Source organism: Piliocolobus tephrosceles, chromosome 19 (genome assembly GCF_002776525.5).
Source record: "Piliocolobus tephrosceles isolate RC106 chromosome 19, ASM277652v3, whole genome shotgun sequence".
In the NCBI taxonomy this organism is placed as follows: Eukaryota; Metazoa; Chordata; class Mammalia; order Primates; family Cercopithecidae; genus Piliocolobus; species Piliocolobus tephrosceles.
In genome coordinates this window covers 17,473,503-17,489,001 of record NC_045452.1, presented here as the reverse complement: position 1 = coordinate 17,489,001, position 15,499 = coordinate 17,473,503, and the positions used below count along the sequence as shown (strand labels likewise).

The 15,499-nt window shown below is 47.1% G+C and overlaps 1 protein-coding gene across 8 annotated transcripts in view; it reads right to left on the bottom strand.

Annotated features, from left to right (window-relative positions):
• Nucleotides 1-162: 162 nt before the first annotated feature.
• The window catches only part of APOL5 (apolipoprotein L5), a 34,417-nt gene continuing 19,080 nt past the window's right edge, over nucleotides 163-15,499 (bottom strand). For 5 of the 8 annotated variants that reach the window (XM_026449674.1, XM_026449676.1, XM_026449675.1 and 2 more), the window contains 4 exons: nucleotides 10,778-10,901; nucleotides 3,243-4,165; nucleotides 1,561-1,725; nucleotides 163-1,121 (listed from right to left, as the gene is read on the bottom strand). In XM_026449674.1, the coding sequence (XP_026305459.1) occupies nucleotides 1,093-1,121; nucleotides 1,561-1,725; nucleotides 3,243-4,165; nucleotides 10,778-10,901 (1,241 nt within the window). In that variant the 3' untranslated portion in view covers nucleotides 163-1,092. Of the gene's footprint in view, nucleotides 1,122-1,560; nucleotides 1,726-2,202; nucleotides 2,392-3,242; nucleotides 4,166-10,777; nucleotides 10,902-15,499 lie in introns of those variants that run through there. The other 3 variants (XM_026449681.1, XM_026449679.1, XM_026449680.1) reach the window with 3 other exon arrangements.

Below are 15,499 nucleotides of genomic sequence, written 5' to 3'. Positions count from 1 at the left end.
ACCACACCCAGATAATTTTTTGTATTTTTAAAAGAGATGGGGTTTCACCGTGTTGGTCAGGCTGGTCTCGAACGCCTGATCTCGTGATCTGCCCACCTCGGCCTCCCAAAGTGCTGAGATTACAGACGTGAGCCACCGCACCTGGCCGAGTTTGTCCTGTTTTTAAACATTTTATTTTAGATTTGCAGTAAATATTTATTATCTATATTCCTTCTATTTTATAAAACAGTAATGTGTGTAACTGAAAACTTGAAAAACACAGAAAGGCAGAAAGAAGAGGGGACACATCACCAAGTTTACCCTGAACAGCCACACCGTGGCCTTGCTGTGCTCCTCGGAAGGGTGTGTTTTCCGCGCCCCGGTCTGAGCGCTGTGCTTTCCTCAGGTAGAAGGTAAGGAAGTCCCTGCTCTTTTCCACCTAATAACACAAGCAGCAGTTTCCTCGTGAACCCAGTCATCGGGGGAGCATCATTTCTGACAGCTACCTCGTGTTTTCTCAAGTGGATGAGTATTTTGTATGGAACCAGTTCCCTAGCATTGGAACATTCTAATGGCTTCACATTTTTCATGATTATAAATTATGCTATAGTAAAGGGATGATTTTCTCCCAGTAACAGCTTTTCTCAAATCACTAACTTGTCGTTGCAGAACCCTGGGAATGGAGAATGGATCTTAGCTTGAGCAACAGTCTCCACGCAAAGGTGTTGACTGCAGTCATGACAGGTGACAGGAGGGAAGAGGGGGAGGAGTGGCAGGTGATAGTTTAAAAATGTTTTCATTTTCATTATAAAGGTACTATGTAGTTACATACAATTTGGAAAATACGTGAGTTTGGAATGTGTTCCAGCTCCAGTTTTAATTAACATGAACATGTAGGTCTTCTCGGCCTCCAATTCCATCTGTACCCACGAAAAAGCTGGTCTCTTGCAAATGTGTCTTCCACCCCAGGCATTTCTGGAGTCCGCAAGGGTGACCACAAACCATTGCAGGTTTGTCTTCTATCATCATTGCTGCTGGTTTTTATTATTGCCACTAGAAGCTTCCCTACCCCCATTATTCTTCATCGAAGACTTTCACTTTGCCTTTGTTAAATCAAAGTTCAGTGGTGACAGGGTGACCAACTAGGGTAAAAAAGAGAAAGGAAATAGTTTACTCACTTCTGCAGCATCTTAGGGATCCCACAGTGGGTTCACTTGAGCTCCCAGAAATTACAGGGCTGGGCGAGGTCATTCTTCACTTTGCACACCTAGCCCTGGTCTGTCTTATTCACTGCTAGGCCTGGCATGATGCCTGGCACAGAGGTGTGCCCAATTGAGATTTGTGCATTGATTAACTTCATGAATGAACGAATGGCTCACCTGGCAGGAAGTAGAGAGAGAGCTCTGTGAGATGACTGGCAAAGGCACCAGGTGGCATGGCAGGTGGCCGGATGGAAAGGTAGCAGCAGCCTCTCTCCCTGTTAGGCCCTCCCTTCCCTTCTCCGAGGCCCACCCACCCAAGAAGGGGTTACTTCACTGTCAGGGGTTCCCACAGCTCCTGGCTTGCTTGCATCCCACTTACCTCTTCTCGCTGTTGGTGTCTTCCCGGGGCCTGGTGCTGGTGGGGCTGGCTGGTGGCCAAGTGTCCTTGGGGCAGAGACTGTCCTCTTTGGTGTTCTCGGTGCCCCGCCAGGGCCCAGACTAGGCTGGTGCTCCATGACAGGCCAGGGGAGAGGTGAGCGAGACCCTGTAGAACATGAGTCTCTGCGTCTCACAGCTTCCAAGAAAGTGATCTGCCCCGGATGTTCAGAAGCTCAAATATGTTCCCAGAGAGCAAAACTCTATCGGTTTTGAGAGGATAAGAAGAGAACCCCTCCTGCCCCAGGAGAGTGGATCCTAAACTTGGCTGCACCACAGAATTACCTGGAGAGCTTTAAAAATGTCTAAAGTCGGCCGGGCATAGTGGCTCACGCCTATAATCCCAGCACTTTGGGAGGCCGAGGCGGGTGGATCACGAGGTCAGGAGATCGAGACCATCCTGACTAACACGGTGAAACCCCATCTCTACTAAAAATACAAAAACATTTAGCCAGGCGTGGTGGCGGGCGCCTGTAGTCCCTGCTACTCGGGGGACTGAGGCAGAAGAATGGTGTGAACCCAGGAGGCGGAGCTTGCAGTGAGCCAAAGTTGCGCCACTGCACTCCAGCCTGGGCCACAGAGCAAGAATCCGTCTCAAAAAAAAAAAAAAAGGTCTAAAGTCCAGGTCATATACCAGACCAACTAAAGCCCAGTCCCCGGGGGTGGGACCCACCCACTTGTATTTTCTGCAGTTTCCAGATAATTCCAACATGCAGACACATTTGGAGCCATCTCATAAATCCTCAGCCCAACACAGGCTCCATTTAATGAAAATCTGTTGAATGGACAATGAGTGAATGAATGTTCGAGCCTTCACATCTTCGGCAAAGACTTACATGCCCCTTTCCCAGGTTTCAGTTTGTGACCTTGCCACCCGTCGTTCTATTAAACATGAATCTCGAAATTCTCCTTTATTTTTGGTAGCAGTTTTGTTTCGGTTCTCATATCTAGGAATTTAATTTCTCTACACAGGAAAATCTAGAACTATAAACTATCTTTCAAATAAAAATCCTTTCCCAATTCATTGGAAGTGTCATTTTTATCACGCAATGCCACATTCATGTCATTCAACACGTATTTCTGGCACACTGCCTACGTGCCAAGCACTGCTAGGTGCTGGAATCCTGGTATGGACAAGAGGGACACAATGGCCCAGCCGTCACCACCCAGACTGATAAACTGGCTCATCTGGTCTTGTGGCCTCTACCCAGGAACCGGCTCAGCACAAGAGGATGACTTCGACTTCCTATGATGTCATCTCCAATCCGATCAACCAGCACTCCTCACTCCCGGGACCCCTATCTGCCAAATTATCCTTCCCTGCTGGAGCCTGCAGACCACAGGAGAGGCAGACAGGAAGCACCCCCACAAACACACACATATGGGATTTCAAGAATTTATGGTTATTTATGGTCAGGGCTTTGAGAGAAGAGAATGCAATCCTGGAAAGAACTGAGGGCACCCAGTTAATGTCAGGGGTGTGGGGGCAAGTCCTCTCTTTGAAGAAAGGACAGCTGTAGTTATGCACTGATGTGTCCGTTTGTTTAGCATTCCTCGCCCCCCCCACCCCCATGCTAAGCTTTTAGAAGAGCAAGACCACATCTGTGTTACTTGCTGCCTTCCTACCTTCTGGTTTAATCGCACAGGATCCTCGAACAGCCCTTCCCCGGCAGCTGGAAGAGGTCCGGCTTGCCTTCTGTAGCAGGTGCCGGTGGCGCTCAGTGAGCCAGTCCAGGTCCTGCTCCAGCTTCTTAGCAAGTGTCCTCAGTTCCTCTGCTGTCTCCGTCCTTGCCCCATCCTCCAGGTGCTTCCAGCTCTGCAGGAAGCTGCTCATGTCTTTCAAAAGTAAGAAGCCAGCCCCAGCAGCACCCATCACCCGGGCACCATTGGTCATAGCCAGAGTTGTGCCCTCAAAGGCTCTCTGCACCCCTCTAGCCCTCCAGAAAGGGATGTGTCTTGTGACCACAAAATTCTTGACCATAGCCATGAACCCAGAGTTGGCTTTGGCCATCTGGTAGGCACGAAGGTCCCTGATGCCCTTGATGGCTTTTACACACTTATCAACACAAAAGCCAGCAGCCCCGATTTCAGACCAATTTATTTCTCCGAAAGCCTCATGTGATGTCGTCAGAGGCCCCAGTCGGCTGGCTTTGTCTCTTGCTGCTGAATTGCTCCTATTTTCTAAAACATTTGTTACTATGTTGGTGATGGCAGCTGCTGCCCCCAACCCTGTCGCAGCTGCTGAGAGCATGAGACTGCCTCCTGCTGTCACAGGTGCTAGGGCCAAACCCAGGAGGCTCATGACCCCAGAAACAGCCCCAGAAGAGCTGGCCACCAGGCTGGTCTTGGTCAGCAACTTGTGAGTGGTGTCAACTTGGTCCGCAAGGGTGTTAAGTTCTTTGATGTTCTGTTCTAGCTCAAATTTGTGCAAAGGAAAATATGAGAGAAACAGTTTTTCCTCCTCTGACAGATACCCATCTGGCATGGAATCTTTGTCACATCGCATCACTTCTTCAAACAGAGCACAGGACAGCATATCAGCCTCATCACTGTGGACAGTTGACATAAAATTGTTAATTTTCCAACTCTGGCACAGGTTCACCAGTGAGGCTAAAGACATTGAGGTAATCTGAGTGCTAAAATGTGTGAAGGAGGCAGAGCCCTGGGAATCGAGGTACAATGTCAAAACCACCTTTGCAGAAATTCTAACAGTGGGGAAATTATGGCAGTGAAAGGGGTCTGCCCTAACCGGCTTCATCTTGCTTCTAACCTCCAAGCTGTTCTTGTTCTTCCTTCTGGGCATAGGCTCAACTAACTTTGGGAGGAACTTAGTTTATAGTTTAACTGTGAAACAAAGATGACAACAGCCCCTTCCCGAAACAAACCCCCTTCTTGCCTAGGGACCAGACTGCCTTTATAGGACTAAAAAATTAGCCATAATATTAGAAATTATAATTTAAGTGTTATTCAACCAGAGGCCACAAGATTCTAAACCTCCCCAGTTGCTCCTCGACATCATATCACTATTGGAAAACCTAACACGAGTGCTTGAGATATTTTTCAGACCCTGCACTCAGTGGGTCAGCTGTTGCCACCCAGACTGATAAACTGGCTCATCTGGTCTTGTGGCCTCTACCCAGGAACCGGCTCAGTGCAAGACGGCGACTTTGACTTCCTATGATTTCATCTCCAACCCCAGCAATCAGTACTCCTCACTCCCTGGACCCCTACACCTGCCAAATTATCCTTTAAGAAAAAACAGTCCTGGCCAGGCATGGTGGCTCATGCCTGTAATCCCAGCATTTTGGGAGGCCCAGGTGAGCGGATCACAGGGTCAGGAGTTCAAAACCAGCCTGGCCAATATGGTAAAACCCCATCTCTACTAAAAATAGAAAAGTTAGCTGGTCGTGGTGGTGGGCGCCTGTAGTCCCAGCTACTCGGGAAGCTGTGGCAGGAGAATTACTTGAACCCGGGAAGCGGAGGTTGCAGTGAGCCCAGATCGCACCACTGCACTCCAGCCTGGGCGACAGAGTGAGACTTCGTCTCAAAAAAAATAAAAAATAAAAAATAAATAAAAAAATAAAATAAAAAAATAACAACAACAAAACCTACTCCTCGAATTTTTGGAGAAACTGACTTGAGTAATAATAAAACTCCAGTCTCCTATTCATCTGGCTCTGCATGAATTAAACTCTTGATTGCAATTCCCCTGTCTTGATAAATCAACTGTATCTGGGCAGAGGGCAAAATGAACCCACTGGGCTGTTACAGTGTGGGCAGCAGACAGACAGACAGACAGACAGGTCCACTCTGGCCTGGAGCCCTGGGTGGGGGTGGCATGTGTTTTGAGCAGGAGCACAGTTTGAACTACCCCTATGCAGGCCCAGGCTGGTGGCTTACTATTCCCATTCATCCACAAACAGCTCTCTTCTAAATGTATGTGGATACTAGCCCAGGCACAGTGGCTTGCGTCTGTAATCCCAGCACTTTGGGACACCGAGGTGGATGGATCACCTAAGGTCAGGAGTTTGAGACCAGCCTGGCCAACATGGTGAAATCCTATCTCTACTAAAAATACAAAAATTAGCCGGGCATGGTAGTGGGTGCCTGTAGTCCCAGCTACTTAGGAGGCTGAGGCAGGAGAATCGCTTGATCCTAGGAGGCGGAGGTTGCACTGAGCCGAGATCGCACCATAGCACTCCAGCCTGGGCAACAACAGTGAAACTCTCTCTCAAAAAAAAAAAAAAAAATTAATAAAATAAATGTATGGGGATACTGACGTTATGAATAAAATGTAACTTAAAAGCTTTACTGACTTTTGTCACCAAGTCTTTTCCTAAAAAAGACATATGTACATGCATACATTTATAATTTATACATATATAACAAGTTGTGACCAATTTGATTAAAAAACAGTACCAAAAGTATACAGAGCAGATGCCTTCATCTTCTTTCCTTTTTTTTTTTTTAAAAACATGTTTGCTTGAAAATTGTAGTTGCTTCTGGGCGGGGAATCTGGGACATCGGGAAATAGGATTTAAGGGGAGACTCTTTTTTTTTTTTCTTTTGAGACGGGGTCTCACTATATTGCCCAGGCTGGCCTCAAACTCCTGGGTTCAAGTGATGCTCCCCAGCAGCTGGGACTACAGGCACATGCAACCACACCTAGCGACACTTACTTTTTACTATTTGCCCTTTTGTTCCTCTTAGCTTTTGTGTCATATGCATGTATGATCATTTTTAAAAATTAGTAAAAGAGTCTACATTTCCAAAGCAAAAGTTTGAGGATCTCCAAGAAGACAACCACATATCCCCCTTCCACGGGAGAGGGCTCACTGTCATTCAGTTGGACAGTGTTGAATATTTTGAAAACAAAGTATATTTTTTTTGTTTTGAGATGGAGTCTCACTCTATTGTCCAGGCTAGAGTGCAGCGCCGCGATCTTGGCTCACTGCAACCTCCACCTCCAGAGTTCAAGTCATTCTCCTGCCTCAGCCTCCCAAGTAGTCAGGCATGAGGCACCACCATGCCGGGCTAATTTTTGTATTTTTAGTAGAGACAGGGTTTTGCCATGTTGGCCAGGCTGGTCTCGAACTCCTGACCTCAAGTGATCCACCCCCGTCTCGGCCTCCCCAAGTTTTGGGATTACAGGTACGAGCCACCACGCCCAGCCCAAAGTAGACTTCTAACAAAAGTGTGGTCATACTTAGAAATAGTGAGATCTACTCTGGCCACTTGTTAACGGGCAAGTGACTGAAGCTTGTAAATCTTAAGAAAAAATGAGGAGGCCGGGTGCGGTGGCTCAAGCCTGTAATCCCAGCACTTTGGGAGGCCGAGACAGGCGGATCACGAGGTCAGGAGATCGAGACCATCCTGGCTAACACTGTGAAACCCCGTCTCTACTAAAAAATACAAAAAACTTGCCGGGCGAGGTGGCGGGCGCCTGTAGTCCCAGCTACTCCGGAGGCTGAGGCAGGAGAATGGCGAAAATCCGGGAGGCGGAGCTTGCAGTGAGCTGAGATCTGGCCACTGCACTCCAGCCCGGGCGACAGAGCAAGACTCCGTCCAAAAAAAAAAAAAAAAAAAAAAAAAGGAAAAATGAGGAAAAGGGAAAAAAGGCACAACTGGGAAAATTCTCTCCACTCAAACTTTTCCTGTAATTTTAAAAAAGAGGCCGGGCGCAGTGGCTCAAGCCTGTAATCCCAGCACTTTGGGAGGCCGAGACAGGCGGATCATGAGGTCAGGAGATCGAGACCATCCTGGCTAACACGGTGAAACCCCGTCTCTACTAAAAAATACAAAAAACTAGCCGGGCGTGGTGGCGGGCGCCTGTAGTCCCAGCTACTCAGGAGGCTGAGGCAGGAGAATGGTGTGAACCCGGGAGGTGGAGCTTGCAGTGAGCTGAGATCCCGCCACTGCACTCCAGCCTGGGCGACAGAGCAAGACTCCGTCTCAAAAAAAAAAAAAAAAAGAATCACCATTCAGTTTTCCTGTTGAATCATTTTGGCTCAGTATCTGGAACTTCAGAGTTATGCAGGACCTTTGAGAATCACTGTTCTTAAGAACCTTTTTCTTATGGAATTTGGGACTTCCAGCATGGGTATTGCTGGACTATGGACTGTATGTGTGATTTTCTACAGCACATAACAGGGTCTGACTTGTATGTTCCTTAGGTTGGTTCTGGCCTGTCTCCTAATGGAGCATCTACAACAGACTTGGCTTGGGTTTGATGGATAGTGAGAGAAGGTCTATGGGAAAGGATGCAACGCTGTGGGCAAACTGTACTTGGACCAAGGAACCCCAAGGCCTGAACGGAACTGTGGACAATGGACTTAGAATCCTCTGCTCCCTAGCCAAGGCCATTAGCAGCCTCAAGTGGACCAGCCCTGGGTCCCTCCCTCCTGGGGGAAGCGGGAGGGGCCTTCTGACATCCTTCCTCCTCTTCAAGTCACTCTAGGACTGGCCGGGCGCCGGGCGCGGTGGCTCAAGCCTGTAATCCCAGCACTTTGGGAGGCCGAGACGGGCGGATCACGAGGTCAGGAGATCGAGACCATCCTGGCTAACACGGTGAAACCCCGTCTCTACTAAAAATACAAAAAATTAGCCGGGCGAGGTGGCCGGTGCCTGTGGTCCCAGCTACTCGGGAGGCTGAGGCAGGAGAATGGCGTGAACCCGGGAGGCGGAGCTTGCAGTGAGCTGAGATCCGGCCACTGCACTCCAGCTTTGGTGACAGAGCGAGACTCCATCTCAAAAAAAAAGAAAGGACTTCATCAGGGTTTAAAGTGAACATCTCTGTAAACCTAGGATTTCAGTGCCCACTCTCCAACCTAAGTTTTAGAACTATGAGATGTTAGAGCTGGAAGCCCTTCCAGGTCGCCTGGTACACAGATGGAAGAGGCATAACCTCCCCGCTATCGTTAGTGAGGGTGTCTAAAGCACAGGAGAATCGCGGTGCCACATCTAGGCTCTTTGGGAAAGAGTGCTGCTGTGACCTAGTGGGCGCCGTCTAGGCACAACACAGAAGATAAACAGTAATCTGCCACATTTGTGCCATCAATGAGCCCAGTCCCTCATTTACAGAGGAGCAAACCGGCTCCAAAAAGGAGGGACATTCCCTGATTACAATCGAGTTAGTGGTGGAGTTAGGGTAAGAACCTAGGGCCGGGCGCAGTGGCTCAGCCTGTAATCCCAGCACCTTGGGAGGCCTAGGTGGGCAGATCACTTGAAGTCAGGAGTTCAAGACCAGCCTGACCAACGTGATGAAACCCCGTCACTACTAAAAACACAAAAATTATCCAGGTGTGGTGGTGGGCACCTGTAATCCCAGCTACTTGGGAGGCTGAGGCAGGAGAATCGCGTGAACCTGGGAGGCAGAGGTTGCAGTGAGCCAAGATCGCACCATCGCACTCCAGCCTGGGAGACGAGGGAAACTCCGTCTCCTAAAGCCTCTAGTCTGCCTCAACCACTGGCAGATTTTCCCCGAGATACGAAAAATCATCCCTCTCCCTTTACCAAAGGAGGAGAGGGGAACATTGTACAAGCACATAGGAAGGACCCCCGTTAACTCCGGTCCACGCAGCATGCGTCGGCCAGTAGTCAAAGTCAAGGACACGGGTAAGTAAAATGGTTGTGCCTGTGCCTCAAAAGTCAATGCCTTTTTTGGGAGCTTTCCCAGACTTAACGGGAGCCTTGGGGGGAAATCTTGACAGCAGAGGTGGGAGAGAGAACAGTAGAGGGAAGCTGGGCCAAGGACACAGAGAAGTGAATGACTGTACCTGTGCCTGAAAGCACAGGCAACCCATTTGCATGACGCAGGAAGATTTTATCTTTAGGCACTTGGCTGCTATAAATTGCGGGAGCATTGCAACCCACTTTAGAGAACCTTATGGACACTTTGGCAAGAGTGAAGTGCAGCCTGTTAGGCAGCAGTCTGTTGTGAGTCTATTGCTACAGCCGAGCTCTGTGGGAATCTGAACGCCCAGGCCAAGGCAATGGAAAGGCACGTCCCAGGAGCTTGGATCTCAAGGCAAGACTCAGACATTGTCATGGGCTGGGAAAGGCTGAAGGCAGACCCAGGAAGGAATATTCCTGGATTGGGAGAAAACCAGCAAATTCTGCTTCTAGGATTCCATTGCCCTCTAAGCCATGTGTCTGGGCATCTATCAGTATACAATGTACTTACCATTACCAAAGGATTTTTTTTTTTTTTTTTGGATGAAGTCTTGCTCTGTCGCCCAGGCTAGTGTGCAGTAGTGGTGTGATCTTGGCTCACTGCAACCTCTGCCTCACGGGTTCAAGCAATTCTCCTGCCTCAGCCCCCCATGTAGCTGGGATTACAGGCATGCTCCACCACACCTAGCTAATTTCTGTATTTTTAGTAGAGATGAGGTTTCACCATGTTGGCCAGTCTGGTCTTAAACTCCTGACCTCAAGTGATCCGCCTTCCTCGGCCTCCCAAAATTCTGGGATTACAGGCATGAGCCACCGTGCCTGCACTTACCAAAGGTTTTACATTTTTTTTACTAAGATATTTTTTATGCAGATGTGTACGTTTTCCCCCTTTTTTGCATATCTCCAATTGCACATGAGACAACATGAGCAACGCTTCAGCCAACTTGGTTGGAACCCATTTGTAGTTTCATCCTATGAAGGTAGCTACAGATCTGGATATTAACAATCAGATTTTATTCCTTCATTCAAATACTCATTGACGGCCGGGCGTGGTGGCTCACGCCTGTAATCCCAGCACATTGGGAGGCCGAGGTGGGTGGAGCATTTGAGGTCATGAGTTCAAGACCAGCCTGGCCAACATGGCAAAACTCCATCTCTACAAACAATATAAAAATTAGCCGGGCGTGGTGGCAGGCGTCTGTAATCCCAGCTACTCGGAAGGCTGAGGCAGGAGAATCACCTGAACCCGGGAGGCAGAGGCTGCAGGAGCTGAGATCGTGCCACTGCACTCCAACCTGGGTGACAGAGAAGAGACTCTGTCTCAAAACAAAACAAAACAAAACAAAACCCAAATACTCATTGAGTGCCGGGTCTGTGCCAGACACTGTTGTAGATGCTGGGACTGTGGTCATAAGCGTAACAGTCCGTTCTCTGCCCTCACGGAACTCAGGTTCTGAGGACTTCCCCCAGACCTCACCTCCGTAGATTACCTTTGGAAGCCACATTTCTTCACAACCTTCTCCCAAGCCTGGAGATGGACGAAGATTAGGGACATTTCTTCTTGAGTCATCTCAGTCCAAAAAGACTTAACAGCGCTCCGGGAAAGTCGGCTGTCTAATTAAAATATGGAAAAATAAGAAAAAAAAAAAAAGTTAGAATACAACAAAAATCTTAATGTCTCAGAAATGTCACATGATTTTTGTCTAATGATTTTAACCGAACAAACCATGGGAATGCCCAAGGCTGACTAGGATGCAATAAAACTGGAAATCTCTTAGGCTTCTGGTGGCAAAGTAGATTGGTAAAGTACTTTTGAAATGTTGACATTATACATTAATGAAATGGGAGTGGGCGGGGAAGTGCTGCGTAGAGAAGGGCATGGTCCCTGGTGAGGGTTCTACCCTCCGGCCTGGGCCCATGGATATAAGTGAGGACAAGCATTTCTGTTTTCGTTTCCAAATGTTGCATTTTCCAAGATCTCTCTGGCTCACCATGTCCCCACCTAGCAGGCAGATACACACAAGCAGCTGGACATCAAGAGGAACACACAGGCAGAAGAACACACCAACAGATGCTGACAGGTCATCCACAGCTGGATGACATGGAATTCAGCCAAAGGCAGTTGGAGGAGAACCCGGCCGCTGAGTGGCCCAACTCCAGGGGAAGACCACCTTCCCACTCCATCCCCTTTCTGGCTCCCCATCCATCTGCTGAGAGCTACATTCAATAAAACCTTGCACTCATTCTCCAAGCCCACGTGTGATCCAATTTTTCTGGCATACTAGGGCAAGAACCCTGGAATACAGAAATTAGACCAGAGCTCTGCCTTATCCTTCCGATAAGCTCCCTGGGGCTTCGGGAGCTGCAAACACTGAATCCTAGATGGCACTGCTGTGGGGTCAGAGCCCATGCTCCTCACGACCTGCACGTCCGTATGCTGCCCCTAGGGGTTTGAGCCGCAGGGCACCGAAGAAGTGAGCCACAGCCTGTTTTATACCGTGCAAGAGGTATAAGGGAACTTTTCCCATTTCATTAAGTCACAAAAGTCTTCTGAGAATCATCCAATAACACAATGATAGGCACCAAGACAATCGGGGCCATGTTATTGATAACACTGTTAACTTGGGAGCAAGTGAACGATCATTCAGTCCAGTGCCTATCATCTATAATCCTGAGAGAGGCACAGTCCGGTCCCTGCTGAATGACACCTGCCTGATGACAAGGCTCGTAGGCAGGATGGTGGTTGGTTTTGCCCAGGCAGGCAACATGGCAGAGTCCACCTTGTTCAGACACTCTTTCTCACATTGCAGCTTCTTTTGTTGCTCAAAAATCACTTTAAATGTATTTTCAATATAATTTGACAAAAAATATAATTTGACAAAAATTACCCCTAGTTCCACTAGTACTGATTTTATTCTCTACTTCCAGTAATTTTTCAAATCTATATTATTTCTTGCATGGTTTTTATACTTATAATGGTGTGTCCTGTTTTTATTATTTATTATTATTATTATTATTATTTTTTTTTTTTGAGACGGAGTCTTGCTCTGTCGCCCGGGCTGGAGTGCAGTGGCCGGATCTCAGCTCACTGCAAGCTCCGCCTCCCGGGTTTACGCCATTCTCCTGCCTCAGCCTCCTGAGTAGCTGGGACTACAGGCGCCCGCCACCTCGCCCGGCTAGTTTTTTGTATTTTTTAGTAGAGACGGGGTTTCACAGTGTTAGCCAGGATGGTCTCGATCTCCTGACCTCGTGATCCGCCCGTCTTGGCCTCCCAAAGTGCTGGGATTACAGGCTTGAGCCACCGCGCCCGGCCTATTATTATTATTCTTGAGACGGTCTCACTCTGTCACCCAGGCTGGAATGCAGCGGTGCGATCTCGGCTCACTGCAACCTCCACCTCCTGGGTTCAAGTGATTGTCCTGTCTCAGCCTCCCGAGTCATTGGAATTATAGGTGCGCGCCACCATGCCCAGCTAATTCTTGTATTTGTAGTAGAGATGGGGGTTTCACCATGTTGGCCAGGCTGGTCTCAAACTCCCGACCTCAGGTGATCCATCTGCCTCAGCCTCCCAAAGTGCTGGGATTACAGGCATGAGCCGATGTGGCCAGCCACGTGCCTTTTTAAAAATGTAATGTTATATAATATACAAGTATTTTCTATCTTGCTATGCAGTTGTTATAATGATTATTTTTGATGACTCTATGCTGTTTCCTTAAGAGAAGATATATTGTCCTGTTTATAGAAACACTCCCTTATCATGGCACTTTGGCATCTTCTTTTTTTTTTTGAGATGGGTTCTTGCTCTGTTGTCCAGGCTGCAGTGCAGTGGCACTATCTCCCAGTTCAAGTAATTCTCCTGCCTCAGCCTCCCGAGCAGCTGGGACTACAGGTGTGCACTACCAACCTGGCTAATTTTTTGTATTTTTAGAAGAGACAGGGTTTCAACATGTTGGCCAGGCTAATCTCAAACTCCTGGCCTCAAGTGATCTGCCCACGTTGGCCTCCCAAAGTGTTGGGATTACAGGCGTAAGCCACCGTGCCCAATGGTGCTTTGGGGTCTTAACACTTTTGTTATCCAGATGAGTTATTTGATAATGTCGCCACCTTGTCCTGCCTGCTGCCTCTACTGTAACCAGTGATGGAACCAGTGACTGGCCCCTTCCCCCTGCCACACTGCTTCATGCAGGGGCCTGAGGAGCTGCTTAGGTTTTTAGTTAAACTTTACATTTTTAGTTAAACTTTACAAAGGAAGTTATTTGACGTAGTATTTTCAAACATGAGCAGTTGAGAGGGTCTCAGGATAACTCCCTCATTAAGGCTAAAGATCTGCTATATCTCCACCCAGCAATAGCATATGGCCTCCCAGGGAGTCACGGCTTCCATTTTCTTTCACATAAGACTTGTTGTTTCTTTACATTTGTTGCTAACATGTATTTCTTTGATGTTGTACATTGTTTTGATGCAATTATGAAGAGTGGTCTTTTAATGTAATGTTTTCTAACCTGTCTTGTTACTTATAGAAATGTTACTCATTTTAATACTCTTGTGTTTATTACTATAGTAGTTATTGAATGAATAATTCATGAATGAATAATGCTGGACTTTTATTTCTGTTTTTAGTATTTTGTTATGTTGGTTTCATGCCTTATTGGGTTTCCTTGGATCCTTATTTTATATTATGATATTGACTGTAGTATTTCACAGTTGGCAGTTGGTTTTCATCATGATAAGGCAGTGTGTTTTATTCCTATACTTAGACATTTGTATTAGGATTAAGTGTGGAATTTTCAAACTCCAATGAGATGATTATTCTTTTCCTTTTTTGTTTATCCCAAGAATGTGGTGCATTCTTAGCATAGATTTCCATATACTGAATTACCCATATATTCCATGAAAACCCCCAACTTGGTCACTGCATATTTTTGAATCAGAATGTTACAGATTTATATCCTCCAGTATTTTATTCCTATATTCATCATAGAGAAATATATGATATTGAGCCATAGTTTTTTTGTGATCACAGTTTATCATCAGTGTTATATTTGCTTCACAGAATGTATTCAATAGCGTATTTTTTCTATTTCTGGGACAATTTGTACAACATGAGAATTGCTTGTTTTCTGAAAGCTTAAGAGAACTTACCAGGTAACACCTTGGAACCAGAAACTTGCAAATTTCCTCATTTGCCACATGGGATGCTTTAGATTTTTTAAAATTTAAGCTTATAATATGATTAACAAATTAATAAGTCTATTTTTTTCTTTTTTTTTTTCTTTTTCTCTCTCTCTTTTTTTTTTTTTTTTTTTGCAACGGAGGCTCTCTCTGTGGCCCCGGCTGGAGTGCAGTGGTGCGATCTCAGTCACCGCAAGCTCCGCCACCTGGGTTCAAGAGATCCTCCTGCCTCAGCCTTCTGAGTAGCTGGGATTCCAGGTGCCCGCCACCACGCCTGGCTAAGTTTTGTATTTTTAGTAGAGACAGGGTTTCACCATGATGGTCAGGCTGGTCTTGAGCTCCTGACCTCAGGTGATCTGCCTGCCTCAGCCTCTCAAAATGCTGAGATTACAGGCACAAGCCACCGCACCCGGCCTGCCTATTCTTTTTTGAAGAGACTTAAAAAACTCTAGCAAATTCCGTGGTCTTTCAAACTGCACCTGGTTCTAATTTTCTATGTACAATTACTTCTTATGTTCTTTGAACAGATTATTTCACAAAAGAAGTACTGTGGCCAGTAAATATGGGACAAGGCACTTGACATCACTAGTAGCCCCAAAACACAAATTTAGCCCATGGCCAGCTACTGTTTCATTGATTAGTTTGGCATCCTGTGTGGGCGAAAAAGAGACAGGAGAACACGTACACTTGGTTGAGACATAAGACACTTGGTTGAGCATAAGATTAGATTGCCTTTTTTTTTTTTTTTTTTGAGAGCGAGTCTCGCTCTGTCACCCAGGCTGGAGTATGGTGGCATGATCTCGGCTCACTACAACCTCTGCCTGCCAGGTTCAGGTGATTCTCCCACCTCAGCCTCCCAAGTAGCTGGGATTACAGGCACCCACCACCACACCAGGCTAATTTTTATATTTTAAGTAGAGATGGGGTTTTGCCCTGTTGGCCAGGCTGGTCTCGAACTCCTGACCTCAGGTGATCCACCCATCTTGGCTTCACAAAGTGCCGGGATTACAGGCATGAGCCACTGCCCTCAGCCGCTATGG